The sequence below is a fragment of the Lepisma saccharinum genome, chromosome 14 (genome assembly GCF_977018435.1).
Source record: "Lepisma saccharinum chromosome 14, izLepSacc3.1, whole genome shotgun sequence".
Classification (NCBI taxonomy): Eukaryota; Metazoa; Arthropoda; class Insecta; order Zygentoma; family Lepismatidae; genus Lepisma; species Lepisma saccharinum.
The window spans coordinates 46,122,168-46,145,232 of NC_139242.1; the positions used below are offsets into that span (position 1 = coordinate 46,122,168).

Here is a 23,065-nt window from a genome sequence, read left to right on the forward strand (position 1 = left end):
TTATTTACACCTGTGAAAACAGGCACCATCTTGAAAAGTTTGGATAACTCGAAGTCGTTTAATACGAAGTTGACATTTTTTGGTCCCTTGAACTTCGTATTAAAGAGGTTTTCCTGTATCACTTCAACTAACTCTTCTCTAGTTACGGTACCACTGTGTGTTCCCACTAAATAGACATCTGACATTTAATGACAACACAATATCTTCGGCAACAATCTTTTATTTTATACAATTCATGTAGATGTTCATTCCATAACAACCTTGTGGTCTTAAAATAAATAATCAATGTACATGGTTCAGATGGAAGAAAAAGAAAAGTGTGAACACAAGAGTAAGAACATATTCTTCATTAACAAATGAAAAACTTACATTACAACACAATGTTATCGACTGACAAATAGAATCACAGCGACGAAGTTTGTTTTTGTGCTATTTCACGAGATGCGTCAGTTAAGGAAAATATACTCTATGAACCAGTCCAATGGTTCTCAGCATTGTATAAAATATTAAACCCGGAACAGAATTTACAATTGCTTGAAACCTGGTGATGTACTGTACGAGAAAGCTTCTGCCAACTGTTTTGAGGAACTTGACAGTGGCTCATCCAAAAAATCATCCTCATCTTGCAGACACTTGTCATCCACAAAATTATCCTCATCTTGCTGACAGTTGTCAGTACATTCTTCTGCCATTTCCCTGTACTCCCTGTAGATTGGTGAAATGAATTTTGATGACCTGTAAAGATGGGAAGAAACATTGAAACAAGAAGGAAAAAAAAAAAAAGGTGGGGCCTAAAGTTAAATTATTAGGCATAGCTTACACCACTTGCCATCATTTCAACAAGTAATAAAGACCAGTTTTCGCATGTACTTACTTTAGCTGTTTTAAACCAGAAAGAAAGAATAATAATAATAAAATGGTACCAAGATAAATCGAGCCGAGTTTCATAATAGCATTACTTATGTACAACATTACAACATTTTGCAGGTTGGTGATACTTAGCTTCTCACCCCTTTACCTATTGTAAACACTACTCTCACAGATTTCCATATATACATAGAAAATTGCTTTGAAACTAAAAATTCAAAGTAGGTCAAAAAATATGAATAAATTTTGAGATACAAGCTTTCCCACTGGAACTATACCATATAAATCTACCAGTTTTGTTTTGCAATATTCATAATTTCACATGAGATAATTATTTAATTACAAAATCCATTTCAACCCACAATCTTGTGGCTAAAAATAATGAAAATTACGCATTTTTACAGACTCCGGTTGTTGTTCAGTGGAACTTCACTTTCCATTTGTTATAACTGAAAAAATGCACATTAGGTGGGACCTTTTGTCAATACTGGTATTTTACTGACACAATAGAAAGTTCAAATGTTTCTTTAAGAACATCACTTGTTCATTCACCTGCCAAATTAATTTGATTTAACTTGTTTGATGTGGTTTATCATACTTTTGCCTTTCTGCCACTTTTGGCTAATCGCAAAGAATGAGTGACGAAATTGATGTAGACGCCGACAAAGAGCACCCATGCCCAGGCTGGGACCCCTGGCATCGTAGTGGGTTGTGTTAACCACTTGGCAATGGAGATCGGCTCCTAATTGATGTAGGTAACAAAGTGACTGCAGTGGGCTTTATCTTAGAATTCTATCTTCTCCTTATAAATAATAGGCCATCGCCTATAGAGTTCAAATTAATCTGTCCCATCCCAAGTAGATATGTTTATTTATAAATAGGGTTGGTATTGGTTTTAGAAAGTATCAGCTGAAAATGATTTACCAATTTTGGCCTTTCATGGGTCCACGAAAATGCCGCATGACAATTTTACAGTACAATTATCTTGAAAATTATGCAAAATTTTAAGTTTATTTTCATTTTGCACTAGTTTCGTTTGAAAAATTGGATTTTGTGATTACATAACATGTAATTATAGAATATTTTCAAGTAAAACATTTGGTAAAGTGATGCATATAATTTGAATGGTACTTACACAATAATATTAATAGTTAAAACAATGTTTACTTATTAAATCTTCATACATTGGTATGGGTGGGAATCTTAAGGGCATGAGGGAAGGATGTCTGCATAGCCTGCCTCTCTGAGGCAGCTGGAGCAATGTTGCCAATTTAGCTCTTTCATGTACTTCTATGGCTGTGAACTGGGGCACATGCCCCACTATGGTGTCATCACTGGCTCCGGCCCACATAGAACAAGTTTTGCCACAAATATACCTCCTCAGCTCCTTTTATTTATAGCGCCGTGGCTGATGTGAAGATGACATAATATTTTTATCCGGGAATACTTTCTTTTTTATTTCATATGGTGGATTATTGAGAGGATGGGTTTGAGATGCTGCCAGATCTACAGACAGTGAAAACTATGAATAAGTTGTCATCAATTTAAAGTTAACGGTAATATCAGCACCTCTCCCCCCTTGACACCTAACATACCCTAGGAGGCACTTTATCAAGCCTTCGAAAATCTAGCTCCTTCAAAGTAATTTTTAACTTCGTATAAGGTGAAATTTAGTTCTTTTATGCACATCAGATTTCGCAACACTGCTGCGGAGAGAAGCTGTGGGCAGGAGAAATACATTACACTTGTGGGAGCATTATTTTTATTTGTTCCCTCGGGAATCTCAAACCTCCAGTGGCATAGAAAAGTACACGAATGGAAAAATAATATGTTGACAAAGACTTGTAGTTGGAAATGTCGAAACTTCCATTTGATTAGTTGTAAATTGAAGTTGATTCCATAAGGAATACATGAGATTCTGTAAACACTTATTCATCATATTATTCATACATCGTATCCCACTTAATAACACTGGTCGACATGGGTTTCGATGTCTCACAGATGACTGTTGTCTCTAAATAATTTCAGGATGCTGATTCCAAAAATGAAATTAATTTTTATCCATCACGTCTAGTTTTTCAGAAAAGAACAATATATAATTACCTTAATTTCACAATGACATGTGTAGTTCTATTATTTCCTCAATAGATGGCAGTAAAATATTGATTTTCTACAATACAAATCCTTCAATTTTCAATCATAAATGCATGTAGAAATGTGTGCATTTAATCCACCTTCCACATTCACATGACACATTGGCATGAAAATTGTCTGGTCTTTGATTACGTAGTTTTATTTTCGAAATCCCTCGTGAAAATTTCCTTCACAAAATGTCCAATACTTAATGTTATAATATGGTGGGTTGATTGAACTTAGTGACATGGAGAAAAATCTTGATGTGGTGGGAAGAAATTGACGTCATTTCCGTAATCAGCATCAAAAATACTTCCAGAATCACGTATTGATTTGGAAACAACTGTAATTTCCCTTTTGTTGCATTATGTAATAAATGCAATGTAATGGCAAATATGAGTATTGATTGTGAAAAATTCTGATGTGATGGGAAGAAATGGATGTTATTTCCATGATCAGCATTCAAAATACTTACAGAAACACCTATTGTTTTGAAAACACCCGAACTTTTTTCTCAAAATGTCGACCAGTGAAGCTTTCACTTTCACTTACACTTGCAACATGGGGAGAAATTCATAATCTCAAATTCTGTTGGGCTTTTTAGTAGCAGTATCCATTCTGACGATATTGAAATAAATGTACATCTCGTGTGATATTGTCACTCCTCTTAAAGAGCATCGGCTCACCCTATTTATTAAATGACAATGTGAATCTAATTTCTACATATATACTAATGTGTATCTAATATCTACATACTGGCTCTTCATGTGGGATCAAAGATTAAACAATCCAACAAGCAAAATTGCCGCACGTACCTTGGTAACATATAAGGGTCGAAAGGGAAAAATGTATCAAATAAGCATATCGTGTTGCGAGAATCTTGCAGTTCCTCAGACGTAACGAGAGGAATGCAGCTTCTGTTGTTGTGCTCAATGATGGTATAACAATACGCCAACTGATACATCCGTGTCACAGCGGCAAAGTTCTTAACAACTGCTGGGAGGCATGATTTCAAGGGATTCAGTCTGCACGTCACTATTTTAGAGAAGTTCAAACCCTGCAGAAATGTAAGATCTGAAAGAGAAACCACAACATGATTAACATTTCCGTCTCTTGAGACTTTAATTTCAATTTTACTGTTCTGCAATGTGTGTTGATAATTATATGGATCTAATAGTTTTTAATAGTGATTTATAAGTTGTTTCATTTCATGGAAAGAGAAGCATCATACAACTCTGTCTGACAGATAATAACTTATTGCATCCTCAATGATCTGTATTTTGAAGAACTCTCTTGCATTTATCTTATGGTGTACAGGGGAGGGGAGAGAAAGGGGGACACACGCACACAAAGGTGAAAATAAGGTAAAGTGTGTAAGAGAATTCAACCGTGTTTGTGCCATGAATTTAGAAACCTTTTAGTTTTGAATTTTCTTTTCTAATTTTACATAGGTAAGTCAGTAAGTAGGTCACAAATATTTATTAAAAAAATATGAAGTGAAATCCTGACTTGAAAACATATAACATTAAAAAGAGTATTTTGGTTTTGAAATGCGTTTGCCTGCTTTCGCTCAAGATACAAGCAGGATTTTTCAGTTTTTTACAAAACCTGATTAAATGAGTGAAGGAAAGATGAAAATTACCTTTCACATATTTTTATTACTCAGATTCTATTTTTACTTAAACAATCGCAAGGAGGCCCTTGATAAGACTCCTTCACCTGGTTTACTCCGGAAAATCCGGATACAGGGATATACAGAGAATGCCCTGATTGTCTCGGTGAAGTTTCAATGTATACACTTTGCAAAAATGAACACAAAATTAAAATGTAACACATTGGAAATATTACTCACGGTTTTAGCTAGCTTTTTTGTAGTTCAGCGCTGTACTTGTTACCTTATACTGATCGACGCTAATAATCCATAAACCATATTCACGAGAGCTCTCGACAGTTAAACCAGGCTCACTTATCACTAACAAAACCACTGTTGACGTATCTTCCTAATTTCTTAAATGCACTTCCTGATCATTCCGCTTCAGTCTGTAGAAGCCACCTCTCGACGATCCGATCCGGTTACGATGCAACTCTTCCCTTCTTCCAGGCTGCAAGTTCACCGTTCAAGTTCCTTTTTGGGATCGAACTCTATTCAATTCAGCGTTTCAACATAACGAAATATAAATAATGTCAACTGCTCGTGTCACTGCAAATTTTCCAAGTTTTGCCAGCAACGAGCGCGCGAACACGAACCGCAAAGACGCGACGTCATAACCTCTAACCGCCGACTGCACTCTTTGTGCGCCAAAAGTCCAGAACAGTCTATTTCTTAAGAGGGGTGTGAAGTGTTCTTTCCCCTCATTCGTTCCGGAGGAAGAGTATTACAATAATCGGTTATAAACAGTTTCTATTTTTTAACATTATCTCCACCATTGATGACATAATTTTAAAGGTAACTTTGTGAACATATTATATTCCAGAGATTTACATTTGTATTGTTACACGAGCTTTAAATTGTCATGATCGATGGTTGCGTTGTCATAATATGACATGACAACAGGAGGTGGAAGAAGCTCCCCGAAAACCTGCACATAAATATCCTTGGGCTGCTGTCCCAGCCATACATACACCTCACGTTCAACATCATCATCTACAAAACGTGAATACCCTATTGCAGTTGCTATGCTGTCTATCGTCACTCACCAGTCAGCTCAAATCATCTCCTCCACCCGTACCAACTCCATGCACAGTCACCATTTTTAAACTGAGCTGCTCATGCATGCATCTGCGATCTAGCGACTGCTAACTGAATATCAAGCTGGAATGTGCTGCCATTTAATGATGCCTTTAGAAACTACCCACGTCAGTTTGTGACCTATTTACAGACTTCTTCTCGTATGTCACTTTTCTGATGACAATGAGGTTAAAGAATGATTGGATTAAACTGTACAAGGAAACCTTTTTAACCATTACAAAGTATTAGACTCTCTAGATGCATGTTTTTCAAATGTGCACCAAAGCACAAAAAATTGCAGCAGAACTTATTGTCATAGAGGTAAGATGTCAGTTTTTAATCTTTGTGCTGAATGACAGTTCTTCCAATGGAAGGGTATTTTATCAATATTCCCTCACACTCCCAAAAATGAGTTATAAAATGAAGAAATTTGATATTTAAAACAAAACAAAAAAAAATAATCTGAATCAGCCATAAATCTGAACTTTCTATATACAGAGTGGGCCATAAGTCAGTTGTCACTAGCAATTGTTAGACTTTGTTTTGCCTAGCGTAGTGAAGTCAGTTGTGAACTTGACTAGTGTGTATTACCCATAAGTCAGTCGACACTAGCAGTTATTGGAGTCTCCTGTGAGCTTGTGTGTGACATTGATTGTTTGTTGTGTGGTGTTTGTTTGTTGTTATCTGAGAAACGATGAATAGAAAGTTAACTACAGAACAGGGTGATTTTGTTTTGCAAGCATGGTGGAAACATGACCATAATTACAGTGATGTTTATGATTTGTTTGTGGACGTTTTCCAAACACCAATCCTCCATCTCGACAAGGTATTCGCAAATTGAATTCAAGATTTGAAGAGGCTGTGTCGATAGGATACTTCAGACTTCCAGACTTCAGAAAGTGTCGTGTCAGTATATAAACAGTAAATTTTGTGTTTAAAGAGTATATTTTGCATTTTGCATCATTTTGTGACAAAACAGAATAGGAAAATGCACCTCACACCTTTCAGAAACATGAAAAATTAACATCAGAATGTGTTATTTCACATTTTGTGTTTTCGTCAAAAACAAAATATGCATGCCTCTACACATTACTTATTACGACTATTTTAATATTTTCTATTACAATACAGTGCAATGTTAAAAAAAATGGACACCTGAAAAAATACTGGTAGATCATCCCCAACCTCTTCATGCAAGGATAGAAGTGGGGGTGAAGCTTTCGTTTATGGATTAAACATGCATATTTTCAGCTTCAATCTGGTTTTAATATTATAAAAGAATTTTCTCCAAAAAATATACCCTTCTTCACCCCTTTTAGTGGTTCCATTGCTCCCACCCTTCTATTTTTACATTTAAGAAAGTGCTTTCTACACTTACATTTGAATAATATATGTTCACATATACCATATGTAAAAAAATGCATATAAAATGAATGCATTTCATGAAGAAAGTTGAAGGCATTTAACATTTCTAATGCACAACCTTTTTTTTCCTTTTCAAATAAAAATAAGTACAAAATTATATATCAGTATGAAAAAGAGTGAACAATATAATATGCAGGCTAGTTAAAATTGAAAAATGTTACACAAATACCTTTTTAAATGTCATAACTTCAAAAACCCTGCCTTGAATGTGTTCCTTTACAAAAACTCAAGTGAAAGTATAGTGCTGAAAATAAATGACAAAGGACTTGAGTGGTAGCCATAGTTTCAAAATACATTCCTTTAAATAAAAGGGAACGTGGACACAATGAAAATGCTGTATGCTCAAGTATCCTATTAAAACATAGTTGACATTATCTGTAAATAATTTCCCCCAAATTGAAGCATAACTTAAATGATGTCCACCTGCTCGTTATTACTAAAAAATAATGATGAATTACCTGTCTTTCGACCCGTGAGCTCCCTGTGTCGAAAGGCAACGACATAAAACAAACTCTGACACAGAGAATAAAATGCTGCATGTGCCCGGGTGTCTGCCTTTACACAACAGATGCAGTCTTGACCCTCGATGTAAGCATGGATCCACTGAGCCATTTGCAGCAAGAATGCTTTCACCAATCTGCAAGTAAGATGGAAAGATGGAAGGATCACATACATTTTGCATAACCTGAACTAAAGGCTTGGTAAGCTAGTAAAATAAAATTTCGTGTTTAAACCCTACAGTACAGCTTGGTAAATATACTGTACCAGGTACTTCCACCAAATATGGTGTGATACAGCAAATGTACCAATACTAGTTTTGTGATTTTACCGTATTTACTCATGTATAACGTGCACTTTTTCCAAAACTGTGGTGCGTATAATGCACGGAATACTTCACATAGCCTAATATTAAAACCCCACATGTTTTCACTATGTCACTGCATATAACATGTACAGGCTTGCTACGATTTTTTGATTATGAAATTCCCTAACATTTCCAGTTTTTCCAGCAAAAATGAAATTCTTCCAGACATGTCTATCATCACGATTTCTGCTTTGAACCTTGTGTTTTCAAATAAATATACAATTCGATAATTATTATGAATATTCACTTTCACAACTTTTTTTTAAGCAAATTTCATTCTACCTGCACAAGAATACATGAAAATTCAGAGTAAAGTATGAAATTATAATCGGCATCAAATGTATTGGATGCTATAATCACGTGCATCTAGTCTTCAGGCTAAGGTAACAGAGGCACCATTAACAGATCTCCAAAGTTGATAAGCTACACAATTTTTCATTTTCTGGAGGATTTATAGTGTCATAGAAAGTGCTGCTTTTTTGCTTAGTTGACATTTACAGCATCTGGAGAAATTTTTGTTGCATATAGGAATTCTATAGGAAATGCCAACAATCTCTATATATATATATCTAACAATGGATATGTATGTATGTATATATATGTGTGTGTGTGTGTGTGGTGTGTGTGTGTGTGTGGTGTGTGTGTGTGTGTGGTGTGTGTGTGTGTGTGTGGTGTGGTGTGTGTGTGTGTGTGTGTGTGTGTGTGTGTGTGTGTGTGTGTGGTGTGTGTGTGTGTGTGTGTGTGTGTGTGTGGTGTGTGTGTGGTGTGTGTGTGTGTGTGGGTGTGTGTGTGTGTGCATGGGTGTGCGTGTGCGTGCGTGTGTGTGTGTGTGTTTTTTTTCCGGCATAACTCTCGAACGCCTAGAGCAGGCATGTCAAACTCAAAATATGAACTGGGCCAAATAGTCAGTAGTGTTTTAGATAGGGCGGGCCGCAAGGAAAAAAATTAAATTATCTTTAATACTTTATTTTAAAGAATGACTAACATAACACTTAATAAAGTATATTGAACATTCATTGAAACTTGATCATGGTGTCTTGCCTGACAGCTGGCATCTTTTTTCTGCCACCAACTTATCAGTATCAGGAGACATCTTATTCAAAGCAGCTACTTTCAGAACACAGCTAAGATGAATGTCTGAAAATTTGGATCTCGTTGGTGACTTGTTTCGTTTCACGAGTGAGAAAAGTTTTTCACACTGGTAAGTGCTATCGAACATGGAAATTATTTCACACGCAAATTTGTGGGTTTCTGGAAAACGTGCAGGCAAGTACTTGTAAAAGTCAGGGATACCCACTTCGCTGTACTTTTGTTTCAAAGTTGAGTCGCACTGAATTTCAATTACTTCCATCTGCAAATGTGCTGCCACTTTTTCTACGTCAGTCGTAAACAGGTCTGAAAACAGGGAGATATTGTCTTCGAAATAACGAACATTTTGGAACCTTTTCCCGAATTCAGTATTCAAAACCTGATTTTTTTCGGCGTACGTTTTGTACAAAACGGTCGTTTGAACTTGATCTGTATTTAGAACAAGTTTGAAAGTGCGTCAAGTCTTCGTTTCTTAACTGTTTTTCCCAAAGCAATAACTTACGCTCGAATGTTTTGACTTGACCATTCATGTTGGTGATTAATTGATCTTTTCCTTGCAGTTTCAAATTTAAATCTCACAAGTGTTTCGTTATATCAACAAGAAAGGAAAGATCTTGTGACCACGTTGGTTGCGAAAAAAGGCTGGTGTCTTGTTCTTTCATTTTAAAAAATTAGCATATTTCATCTTTCAAGTTCCAGAATCTTTCAAGAACCATAGAACACGATAGCCAAGCGCACTTCTGTGTAGTAGGGCACTCCAGAATATTCGCTTTCTAAATCTGTTAAGAAAGCAGAAAATTGTCGCTGGTTTAAGCCACGGGATCTTATGAAGTTGATAGCTTTTTTCACAGGCTTCATCACACTTTCCATGTTGATTACTTTTGAACACAAGACCTCTTGATGGAACATGTCTTTATCACAGGTTTCACGAAATTCATTTTGCAGTTTTGTCACAAAACCATTGTTTTTTCCCGTCATTGAAGGGGCACCATCCGTAGCTAAACAGGATAACTTTGACAGAGTTAAATCATACTTCCACAAAAGTTCACGGACAGCAATAAATATATCCTTACCAGTAGTAGTGTCATGCAACGGTACAATGTCCAATAGCTCCTCATCACAAGCGATGGAATAAGCAATGAAATTTGACACTTCTGTTTTAATTTGATCACTCCAATCACAGGACAGTTCGGTTACTCTTTCAGCAACCATGTTACGGGATAGTGAAATGCCTTGAAAAGCTTTTACACTTGCGGGATTAACTATTTCAGCAGCTTCTACCAAGCACCGTTTAATAAACTCGCCTTCGGCAAAAGGTTTTGACTGTTTAGCTATCAACTCCGACAATGCGTAGCTTGCGCATACCGCAGCTTTGCTTTCTTGAGCTACTTTAGTAGGTTTTCGGGCGAAGGCAGCTTGTTCCCCTTTCCCTTCAACCCTCCCCTCATTCTAGATTCCGGAGGGAAAACTGCGCAGGCAGACGACTTAGCCTTGGACTCTGAACAACTGGTAATCAGTACATTCGTCAACCACCCCAATAATGCAACAGGACCACCTTTTTTCACCTACCGATGGGTATATCCTGTCCAAGAGGAAAACGTGTGAAATTTCACATCGTCTTATATAATAAAAGATATTTTAGCAACTACTACATCTGAAGGCTCTACTATTAAAAAACAGGTAATAGCAAAGGGGCCGCACAAAAATATATCGAGGGCCGCGCGTGTTTGACATGCCTGGCCTAGAGCGATTTCAACCAAACTGGGTACACATATCACTTTCAATATGGAAAGAAATACTGTGGGGGTAAGACACTCCTGGGGGGTGGGGTAACATAAAAATAATTGAAAACAACTAATATTAGTGTGGAATCCATAGTTTTTGGGGTCTCCAAGATGAATAGTGACACTCCCAAGACACACCTGGCACCCCTGGGGGTGGGGGTGGGAAGGGGTGACATGTAAAAATAATCGAAAATGACTGATATTAGTGTGGAATCCATAGTTTTCGGGGTCGCTAAGATGAACAGTGACACTCCAAATGCCGTTCAACTCCGAGACACCCTTGCACCCCTAGTGGTGGAGGTGAGAAGGGGTGACATATTAATACGAAGTTCAAGGGACCAAAAAATGTCAACTTCGAACTAAACGACTTCGAGTTATTCAAACTTTTCAAGATGGCGCCAGTTTTTCAGGTGTAAATAAAGTAGAGTATAAATTACCCCCCACAACGGATGTTTTATACTTGGTGGTAAATAAGAAAATAAGCCTTATATGTACTATATAATAATATTGTACGTTTTAAAGAAAGTGTAAAAAATGTTACACAAAATGAGAACACAGAGCTTACGTTGACACAAAGATTCCAAGGAGACTGTTAACATAATTTATCCTGCCTAGTTATACAACCGCTTATGCACGGGATGCATGTTGTGGCAAAAAGTCTTTTAAAAAACAGTTTTTTCTTTTAATTGTGCAAAGTCGTTGCTCTTCCACGAAATTCTTACAATTTTAGTTCATAAGAAACCAGTTTGCACTGAAACCTACGGAAAGAAAAACAATATCGTTTATTGCAAGAAGTGAAACTCAGAAGAATCTTGACAGTAGTCACACTGGCGCGAGCAAGAGACGGGAGATAATCGGACAGAATGAATATTGGATTTTATGTGCGTTCACTAGAACATTGTCAATTACAGGATTAACTGGTAAGAGAAGATTTTCTTGGGAGAGAACACAACCTTTCCCTGGCACAAAAAAAAGGGGGGGCTGTAAATTTCATTCTGGTTCGGCTGTCTAAAACACATCGTAAAAGAAGTCAGGTTTTCTTTGCTTCAGTTAACTTCATATCCCCCCCCCCCCCTTGGCAGGGATCAGTCCAAAAATCCACTCTGAAAAAGTAAACACACAACTTGCGATCTGTTTGCACAGAATGTGTATCCTAGGACACATTAAACAGTGCCGCACTTGATAATCACTCTGGTTTGGATCCCACTTTAAACTGTATATTCAGTCCCGCTTAGATCATCAGCATAAAATGAACTCAAAACAAGATTTACGAAACTTGCGTATTTTCAGATTAATCAACAATTTATTGTAGGATTCAGGAGTATTCTGGAGGTCAAACACTCGCTCCGCCAAAACTTTTCTCTCGTATTCATACATTGAGCATTGCGGTTTTTTTTTGTTTTTTTTCTTTTAACAGCAGCACGCTAATGGTTCTGAAAAAGCAGCGATTATACAAACTTTATGTGCATCATGAAGTTGTTTTTAACTCTTGTTTTGCTTTCTGGAGATCGAATTTAGTTATCGTCAAATCAAAACAGCTTTGCGAGATTCAAAACAATGACGCTTATTCCTTGGCGCTGGATGAGTCATTGCCGATATCGGCATGCGACAGCTTTTCAGACGCTACGACTAAACACTGGCGCCAGCTGCAGTGTAAACACAATGAGACCGGCTGGAAGTTAGAGCAGAAGGGAAATCATCTGCATTTTAAAGATAACACAATTGTCGAATAATGAACTTTTATCAGCAGTGTTAAAAAGAAAAATGATCCTTGCATTACGTTTTACCATGCAACACAATAATACGGGCAATAATTCCTATCCAGACAGCTCCATACAAACAAGAAAGAGGGACCGGAATTCTTCCGCAATTATCGCATTACCATGCACACCAGTGGCGGATAATGAGCTGTTGTAGGAGAAGGGAGGGTGTCACTTTTCTTGTACATATCCTGCGGTTTTTGTTCGTTTTGAAGACTGTATTCAGAACTGGTTGCTTTATTTTAGACGCCAAAGGAAAGGAGCCTGTGTGCGCACACAAGCCAGAAAATCGTGGCCGAAACAATTAGCAACGCCTGAATTAAGTCTGAAAGTGGAACAGCGTATCAATGTGAAGTTTCTTATGAAACTCGGAAAATCCGCCACAGAAACTTATGGTTATTTGAAGGAAGGGTACGGAGATGAGTGTTTATCACGCACGCAAGTGTTTGAGGGGTTTCAAAGGTTTAAAGAGGGACGAGAAGTGACCGTTGATGACTTACATCCTGGACGGCCTTGCACGTCAAAAATGGAATCAAACAATGCAAATGTCGGTGAATTGATTTGAATTGGGTACCCGAAGGTCAAACTGTCAACCAATATTATTTCATTACGGTGCTGACGACCCTTTGTGAGCGAGTAAGAAGATGACGACCTGATTTGTGGAAAAGCAAGTAATGGATTCTTCATCAGGAAAATGCTCCTGCCCACACGGCATTGTCAGTCAAGGGTTTTTTGGCCAATCATGGGATCCCAGTGTTAGAAAATCCACCCTATTCACCGGATCTCGCTCCATGCGACCTTTTTTTTTTTTCCCCCAAAGGTCAAATTAGCACTGAAAGGAACCAGATTTACGACCGTAGGATCTGTGAAAAGAAAAGCGACTGAGGTCATGAACATGGTTTCAGAAAATGATTTCCAGCAATGGAAGATTCATATAGAGCGGTGAGAGAGAGAGAGAGAGAGAGAGAGAGAGAGAGAGAGAGAGAGAGAGAGAGAGAGAGAGAGAGAGAGAGAGAGAGAGAGAGAGAGAGAGAGAGAGAGAGAGAGAGAGAGAGAGAGAGAGAGAGAGAGAGAGAGAGAGAGAGAGAGAGAGAGAGAGAGAGAGAGAGAGAGAGAGAGAGAGAGAGAGAGAGAGAGAGAGAGAGAGAGAGAGAGAGAGAGAGAGAGAGAGAGAGAGAGAGAGAGAGAGAGAGAGAGAGAGAGAGAGAGAGAGAGAGAGAGAGAGAGAGAGAGAGAGAGAGAGAGAGAGAGAGAGAGAGAGAGAGAGAGAGAGAGAGAGAGAGAGAGAGAGAGAGAGAGAGAGAGAGAGAGAGAGAGAGAGAGAGTGAGAGTGAGTGAGTGAGTGAGTGAGTGAGTGAGTGAGAGTGAGTGTGTGTGTGTGTGTCAGAGATAGATAGAGAGAGAGAGAGAGAGTGTGTTTGTTTTTTTGTGGAGGTGGAGAACTCACCTTAAAGGAATGAATTTTCCTCTCGCTAAAAGACTTGCAATGTAACACACTGAGCTCTGCCTCATCACCACTGGGATGTTTGGGTCCGAAAACTTACGCCACAACAGGTTCAAAAAGGCTTCCGCAATAGTCAATCTAAAACTACAAAAATAGAACAGCAAGAACTGAATGTGGTATGTGGAACAGCAAGAACTGAATGTGGTATGTGGCGTGGGTTGGCAAAATAACTGTTTCAAATACCAGCAACAGGTCTGTGTACAACACTCTTGTCCTATGCATGTCAAATACATCATTGAGATGGCACTCGGAGTATATGTAACTAAACATTCGCTGCATGAGGATGTCAAGTATGTTGGCTGACTGATGCCTGGTAGCAAATTCTGCTAATACTTTAGCTTCAAGCGTCGAAGATGCTATGTTGTCACCTTGGTCCATAGTGAAGATATTTTCTTGCGAGATGGTATCCATGTATTCTTCCACTTCAAAATTGACACGTTCTATGCTTTCTCTTGAAGCATGTAGATCTAGAAGTATAAGCCTGAAAATATACATATTACACAGTATGAGTAACTAAAAACTGCGTTGCTGTAGAACAAACAACAGATGCTACATCCTGGTAAACATGAGCAGCTTGGGAGTAAAACTTGATAATGCACAAAATAATGAAACTGAGGAAAAAGCAGGTGAAAGTTCATCTATTTCATTATGGCTTATATGTTACCCAGATATTTTCATGTGTTCCTGGCTATCAGCAGCTACTGTATGAACTTCATTCACTATTGTACAGAAACTGTATCCAACATTAACTCAATTTTGAACTGAGTGTGGGTTATCGAGTTTTACTCCAGAGCCGCTCATATAATCCCCCTCCCACATCTTTAAAGTTTAGCAGACAGCTGGTCCATATATGGACACCACATGGCAGCAATTAACATGTTATTTCTAAGAAACTACAGATGATATTTGAGTTCTGTCCTTTCTTTTGCCATTTTATATAGCTATAAATTAGCACAATCACATAGATGATGACAAAAAATATATAAGAGGGCCATTTTTTTTGTAGTGGTAACACTGTTGGTATACGCTTGTCAGTTGTCACTGGGAAGACGACCGGGTCTTGTATACAGATCATGTGTAGGTGTTTGGTGCTGAATAGTACTTTTGATTGAATTGGTGTTTTAAGTTCACTTTGTGTACAGTAAGGCTAAACCTACAGTTTAATCCGAACCACTATGTGCCTCTACCAGGTATCGAACCCAGGACCCCTTGATTACAAGGTGTTGAATAGTACTGTTGTGTGGTAATTAAATGATGTTAAAGTGATGTGTGTGTGTGTGTGTATTACCACCCTGAACAATGTTCATGCATGAAGAAAAGCGAATATTCATCAAATTTCAGGTTGCCTGTAGAAGAAATGCACAGCAAATTCACAAGGGCTTACGCGAGGCATGTGGGGACCACGCTTTACCGTATCATACTGTTGCCAGATGGGCCAAGGCATTTGAAAGTGGTCGTGAATCAGCCGCGAAAGAACATTGTGGAGGGGCATCCTCACACGGCAACAGATCCACACACAAATGTCATACAGCACAAGTGGTGCAGAACGTACTGCAACAATGGGGTTTGGAGGTGTTGGACCAACCACCTTATTCTCCTGACATGAGTCCTTGTAACTTTGATTTGTTTCCCAAGATGAAGGAACCACTGAGGGGGAAACGCTTTCTGACCATCATTTCGGCCACAGGGCAGTCTCTGCGCACACTGGCATCCAACGACTGCCTGATGTTTGGAAACGTGTTTACGCATGTTTCCAGGTATGTATCTTATTTCATGTTCCAACCCTCATATAAAGTTCATTACCAGAATAACATTTCACCAAAAATCCATTATACACATATATCTTCAAAGATCAAAATAGTAATTTGTGAAAAAACTTACTTGTTAACAACTACATGAAAGAAATCTGACCGGAGCCTTGGCTGATAGTTCAAAATCAACAATATGTTGTACAAAAAACAGTCTTGTTCAAAGAGTGGACGCCTAAAATAAGGGTAGCAGCTCTCTACTACTTGAACCAAAATATCAGCAGACCTGGAACACACAAAATTGCTTCAATTACTACACTTAACATTCTTCCAAAATATATTATTGTCTGTCTACAATATATTTATCTTGTAAAAGAATGAACTGATTTGTGTTAATAAAATAACGTATGAAATGTTTTGTTGCAGTTTTATTTTAAGAGCAAAATTGACTTTTTTATATTCATACAGATAATAATTTTGCATTAATTACAGATTATTAGTAATTTTACGAATACACTGACATGTCTATACCAACTCATAGTGATACAGAACCGATTAATCTATCCCACCTGTAAGATGATCATGGTGCACGAAAGAAAATAAACATTCAATTTAATAAAGGGTATCCTTATGGCAGGTTTCACTGTATATACTCAAAGTTTAGTTGACAAAATAAACAAAACAACTATTATTCATATTTGAGATCATAAAATGGAACATGATTTTTCTGCACTTACATGGGGACAATCTGCAGCACAACATCCAAAACATTATGCATAAGTTGCATGGATTCCTCTTCCTCAGGTGAATATTCACCTTTCAGTTTTGCTTCCTCAGACACTGGAAAGCAAACAAATATATTAGTGCTTCTTTTTTGGTGGTACTCAACGGTATGCTGTACCGGCACCTTTATTAGATGAAAAGTAGGTGAAGTCCAGGGGGTATAAAGGCATGCATGCAATATGTAGGCCATTTCCCCATCATCTGCAGGAGCCCCCCCCCCCCTGCCCCAAAATACACACTGATATAAGTAGAACCCCGATATTACAGTTTTGTGCATTATACATTCAATTCCTGAAAAACATAAAATTGAGGTTCTCCTGATCACTCATCATTCATGGTTCACTTTTCTCTTCCCCACATATTAGGTCCTTCTCCTAACCCCTTATCAACAGGGACATGCATACTTTCTTGACAGAAACAACAACCACCCTTCAAGCTGTAAATTTCGAAGTTTTTAAAATGCTTGTGAAAAAAATTGTCACAAATATGAATTAAATATGGAAATTAATGTTTATTTACTGACACCTTTTGGAGTAATCCTGTGTGTTATGCAAAATTCCTCAACGCTGATTAATTCTGTGAAAAAATGAGGGACGGAAAATACAGTATCAATTCACCTAATAACTGCAAAAATTATAAGAAAAAGCTTCATAAAACTATTTCCTTCTATGGTACAGCAAGTGTCTGTTTAAGATTTAATTGTTCACTTCCTCTTATTTCACATGCGTTAACGTAATAAATATCCTATTAGAGTGGAAATTCTTATCTTGTGTAGTAAAGTTACATTCTGAATAAAATACCAATACTGATGTCGGACTATTAATTGGTTTCAGATGTTATTTACAGATACTGGCCGATACTTATCTGACATTTTGGTTTTTTTGTGGGGCCCACAAAAATGCCATGTAACACTTTTGTGGAGTCTAATTATCCTAGAAATTATGCAAAATTCGAAGTTTCCCTTAATTTCTCACCAAAAATTGTGTGAAACATTGTATTTGTGATTGCATAATACCAGACCTGTTTTTCCACAAAATATTGTGGGATAAGTTTTATAAAATGGAGTATGACTCCTCAACCACCATTTTTTGCTGATATGTTTCAATTTTACATGTAATAATGAGAACAAAAGCAGAGGGTAATAGCAGTAACAGTAACGGCATTAGTATGGGTTTCGGTTCACAGTGGTATCAGCTCGGCCCTAATTGTAACACTAAAATGCTATTTTATTTATAGTCTTTGAACTTGAAGTGCTTGTACTGAATTCTTTTCACCACTTAATATCTATGAGACATTACAAAACTAATACACACATAATTTTTTAAACATTTCCTGTCTTTTCAGCCATAGATATCTACAGTAAGCTATCATTGAATTCAACTTTGGAAACACTTACATGGATGAAAATTCTTTATTAGTGACTCTAAAACTAGTTTTGCATAATAGCTGTGGGCTGAGACCAGGTCAACTAAGAAGCTGTGGTACTCCTGTGCAAGTTCAATGCTCCGGCACATCCATTTCAGTCCCTGAAACAGGATTACATACAGAATAAGTAACATTTATATTCACATGTACTGCAATAAAAAGATGGAAAACTCAATATGCTGACCAAGGCAGAATTTATTTTATTTTAAAAACATAAACTAAACGTTACGTTTCAACCTTCTAGCAAGGTCTTCTTCAGACTCTGTACTAAGTACAAATGAAACGGGGGATAAAATAATGTTAATGAGTGAAGGACTGAACATAGGCTCTAGCCTAAGCCCAGCATTGGCTGAATTCATTATGAATGAATGGGAAAAGAAAGTGGTCGAAAATGGAGGTGACAAAATAATTCTGTCTTGCAGATACGTGGATGATTGTTTTGGCATATGGAAGGGAACAAAGAGGTAGCTCGACATATTTGCCAAACAAATACAAGATGAAGAAAGAGGAATATTGCTGGAACTCTAAATAGAAGAAGACAAGATAAGCTACTTAGATATATTGATGAAAAGGAAGAGGGGGCAAGAAATTGAAACCACTTGGCATTAGAAGAAGTGTGCAGCAGGGGTATTCTGTCACAAAAGAAGTGATGTAAGTGAGGTGACAAAAATACATTTTATAAAGAATATGGAAGACAGAATCAAGAAAATATGCACGAAAGAATGTGAAAAAGAAGACAAAATAAATAGCCTATGGGAACAGCTGGAAAAGAATGGCTACGAGAAGGAGCATAGACTGGACATAAACAGAAGAAGGAAGAAAAGTGGCAGGGAAGAAGAGGAAGAGAAATAAAAAAGAGAGGTGGTTTGGCATAAGGAGTATGGGGAAGACCACATTAAAGATAGCGGGCATTAAAACTTACAGGAAGGGAGGACGAAGCATCTTAAGAATAGTGAAGAATGCAAACAAGAAAAAGGAAAACAGATAAGAGGAAGAGATTATCTATGAAGTGAGGTGTAAAGAATGTCTGTGCGTACATAGGAAAAAACGAAAAAGAGGCTGAAAGACAGGTTGAAAGCACATAGGGATGATGTACGACTTGAGAGACAGAAATTCGATATTTAAGCACACGAGAGAAACAGGACATGACAGAGTGGGATGAGGCTAAGCAGATAGGAAGGGAGAAGAGAGTACTAGTGGGAAAATGGAAGGAGGCCAAGGAAATAGAGAAGAAAGGGGAAGAATACAATAAACTGGAATGGGGGACTGAAGATAAAGAAAGAATGGAAGAAGATGTTAGAAAAAGTGGAAAGGACAAGAGCGAAAGAGGAGAGAAGAAGGAAGAGGAATGAAGAAAGGAAGTATAAGGAAAAAGAGCATGAGATAAGGATTCCAACCACTTTCCAGATGAAAGGAAATGTTTATCTAAATCGCCTGTCAGGTGAAACAACAGTTGACAGGGAAGGCCACCTGCTGGAACACCTGGAAAGGAATGTTCCAGATAAATAACTTTCTAATAATCTTTGTCTGGAGGGTAGTGATTTTTGTGTATATATCTCTTCCTGTTTTGTACCTTATTTCATTTGTACTTGGTACAGTGTCTGAAGAAGACCTTGCTAGAAGGTTGAAATGTAACGTTTAGTTTTTGTTTTTAAAATAAAATAAATTCTGCCTTGGTCAGCATATTGAGTTTTTCATATCATGGAAACAAGGCTTAATGGTGTTATAATAAAAAGATCATTACAAACAGATTTACTTTGTTGCCAAACATAACAAAAACTGAAAATTAACATTTACAATCATGTTTTTTAATTCCTTACACTTCCTTCATTATTCTTAACCACTATTTCTCTTCTCTTAAGCAGGAGGCAATCTTTTTACACACATCCATGTTGTTCTTTTCTTGGGGGAATATTTGCAAATTTTCAACAATTTAATTCATTTAACTTGATTTGGAATGCTCTGGTGAATTTTATAGTGCATATAAATGCATATTTGAGAGATTAGTGCATAATTGAATATACTGGGAGTAATTTGCATACAATTCATAATATTTGTGTGTTGGCACATATAGCCACTTTGTACCCTTTGCTGTATATGGGGATAATCCCTTTACCTAAAATCCTTATCAAAGTGTTAAAAAAGGGGTGTAAAAACCTTCCTGCTCTATTCAAGCTTGTTTTCATGTATTTTTGTGTTCTTGGGTCAGCAGTAGTAGTGATTACATCATTTCTTGTCCTTGAATGTTAATATCTCTTTGCAAAAAGAGATAAATGGATTAACCCAAAATTATGGTAACTAGTATCACTTTTCTTTCAATGAGTTATTCCTAAATATAGTTATTATATATATATGATGTATTATACATTTTTGATATTTAAAATTGTTTAGGGCATATGAATCTCCCACTTTACTCACTGGTTTATACAGAATTTTCAATGAGGTTGGGTATTAATGATTTTTTTTTGGGGGGTGTCAAATTTTGGGGGAGGGCATGTTGGGAGTGTGCCTGTTAATAAGGTTTAAATATTAACTAGAAAAGAAAATAGACTGGAAATATTCTGTTCCCCTTAACGTTTTTGTTAGGCAAAATTTCAACAAGCTACAAGAAAATTACATTGCCAACATTACTACCAAACCAAGATGTGATGTGCTGTTTAACTCATGTACTGTTGTAGACCACATATGGGTCTATCAATATTGATAGCACATCTACTCCATATCAATTAACATAATTAGTAATTACAGTGGAACCCTGATTTGACATTTTCCCACATTATACATCCAATGTTAAATGTACAACATTGCAAAAGTTATCAAATTTGCCTTGATTTTACATTTTTGCACATTCTAAGTTGTTTCACCTTGGCGAGGTTCCACCATATTCATTGTACTCTAGATATGATATACGATGACATGGATTTCTCAATGTTGGCCATCTAAAATGGTCATGTAGAAATGCATTAAGGAGAAGAATAAATCAATAAGTATTTCAATATGTAGTATTACATTAACCCTAGAAAGACAAGGCTTCGTCAAATTGACGACACATAAATACAAAAAGGTATCCCCCACACTTTCATTCTCAGTACCTTCAATTGGCCTTGAATTGTAGAGGGAATGATACTGTCTGGGTTGAATTGCTGTCCTGTTGACAAATTATTTTATCTGCGTAGTCATTCCGACGAAGCATTTGCTTTAATGTAACCGAATGAGCCACATTTATTTTCTATTTCAACAAAGAAAAAACAAAAACTCAGAAATGTGATTTTGTTGCTTTAGACACCTCATGGCACAGCATCAATCTATCAAACTTCCTAATAACCCGTGATAACCATGAAATGAAAAGAGGGTGACAAAAATGTATCGCAACCATTGTTCCCAAGCAATATGTGGTGAATACCACACAAATTGTTATTTTAAATGTAAATATGAACGTTAAATCATATCAAACTTTTTCTTTGTTGCTAATACTATCAGAAACAAATTGTGTTAGTAGCTATTTTAATTGCCAACAAAACTCTTCCTATAAAACAAAAGAGTAAGGTCATCGAAATGACTACACCTTAACTTTAGCGTTACTGATTTTCCATCTTAGCTCTCTAGGGTTAAGCTGCTGTTTGGACAAAAGTTTGCAAGAAAGAAACAAGGTGCTAAAACATGTTTTGGACTCTCATGTGAACACAAATCAGATAAATCAAGCAAACGTAAATTAATGTCCATTATAAAATTACAAACACAATACTAAATGAAGGAAAGAGTAACTTACCAGCAGAGCATAGACAAACTGATCCAGCCTTTTATCCAAAAGTGAGATGTTGGACCGAATTTCACGAAGCCATCCACATAAAACATCTTCCTACAAGAGAAAAAAGGTAACCAATAAGTTCTAGAATGAGTTATTTTTATGAAGGAAATCTTATGTAGAAATTTGATCATTAAACTAATCATGTGGGCTATCACTGACTCTACATACACTTCCAGTCTCCCAAAACTAACGCACCAATCGTAAAATCGTTGCTTTGTGAAGTACAGTAAAACCACGGTTGATTATGTGAAGAGCACTTTGCAGGACAAAATTACAGTAAATATTGCATGCAGGGGAAGACAAACTAAAAATAATTCAGGTGCCAGTACCTATTCAAATACAGGCTAAGAAATCCACAGATCCAACCAAGGTAATGTGATCTTAAAAGGCTTAATTTATGAATTAATTAATGTTTAGATTAAAAGTAATGCATATTTGCACCGGAATGGGCGTTAATGGGTAACAGCATGAATAACTATGCAATACATTCTAAACGTATATGGCCATCTTTACCACAGTGTTGCAGATATTAAAATTTGGCTAAAATGTATAATGGCATGTTCATTATTTTGATTTAATGACACAGAAAACACACAAATATTAAATAAGACATACTGCACTTATTATTTTAACAAAAAAGGCAATGGAAATTTCTGTAAGCAAACTCTAATAAAATAGAACTGAATTTAAAAATTCAGTCACCAGGTTAAATTTTCAGGCACCCTGTATTTTTCTACACCTGATTGCATGTGCAACAAGTATGCACACAAAAAAAATCAATAAGAAGAAAGACTGAAGAAAGGTTTTACATGTATCACGATATGTAAATTTGCATTCATAATATGCAAATGCACAGACTAGAATTGAATGTGCCCACCCCTGGCCTTCCTAAGCACTTCCAACCTTCAAAACACGTTCAGAATAAGGAAAACAAACATGTACAATTGCTTTCATGAGTTTCTGATCTGTTCTCTATGGTTTGATTGATTTAGTTTATTTTACTTCGCATTTTGTGCCTCTTGGCTAATTTGCGAAGATGGGGATAAGTGATGAAATTGATGAATGGACATTCACAAACAACCAAGCCCGACCAGGATTCGAACCCGGGACCCTTGGCATCGCGGCGCGATGTGCTAACCACTCAGC

The 23,065-nt window shown here is 36.9% G+C and overlaps 1 protein-coding gene across 1 annotated transcript in view; it reads right to left on the reverse strand.

Annotated features, from left to right (window-relative positions):
* Positions 1 to 204: 204 nt before the first annotated feature.
* Positions 205 to 23,065, reverse strand: part of Tif-IA (RNA polymerase I-specific transcription initiation factor RRN3 homolog Tif-IA) — a 33,387-nt gene continuing 10,526 nt past the window's right edge. Inside the window, 9 exon segments of the mRNA XM_083135520.1 lie at positions 205 to 735; positions 3,816 to 4,074; positions 7,612 to 7,790; positions 14,099 to 14,280; positions 14,282 to 14,636; positions 16,037 to 16,189; positions 16,641 to 16,743; positions 18,083 to 18,212; positions 21,881 to 21,970. Coding sequence (XP_082991646.1) covers positions 525 to 735; positions 3,816 to 4,074; positions 7,612 to 7,790; positions 14,099 to 14,280; positions 14,282 to 14,636; positions 16,037 to 16,189; positions 16,641 to 16,743; positions 18,083 to 18,212; positions 21,881 to 21,970 — 1,662 coding nt within the window. The 3' untranslated portion in view covers positions 205 to 524.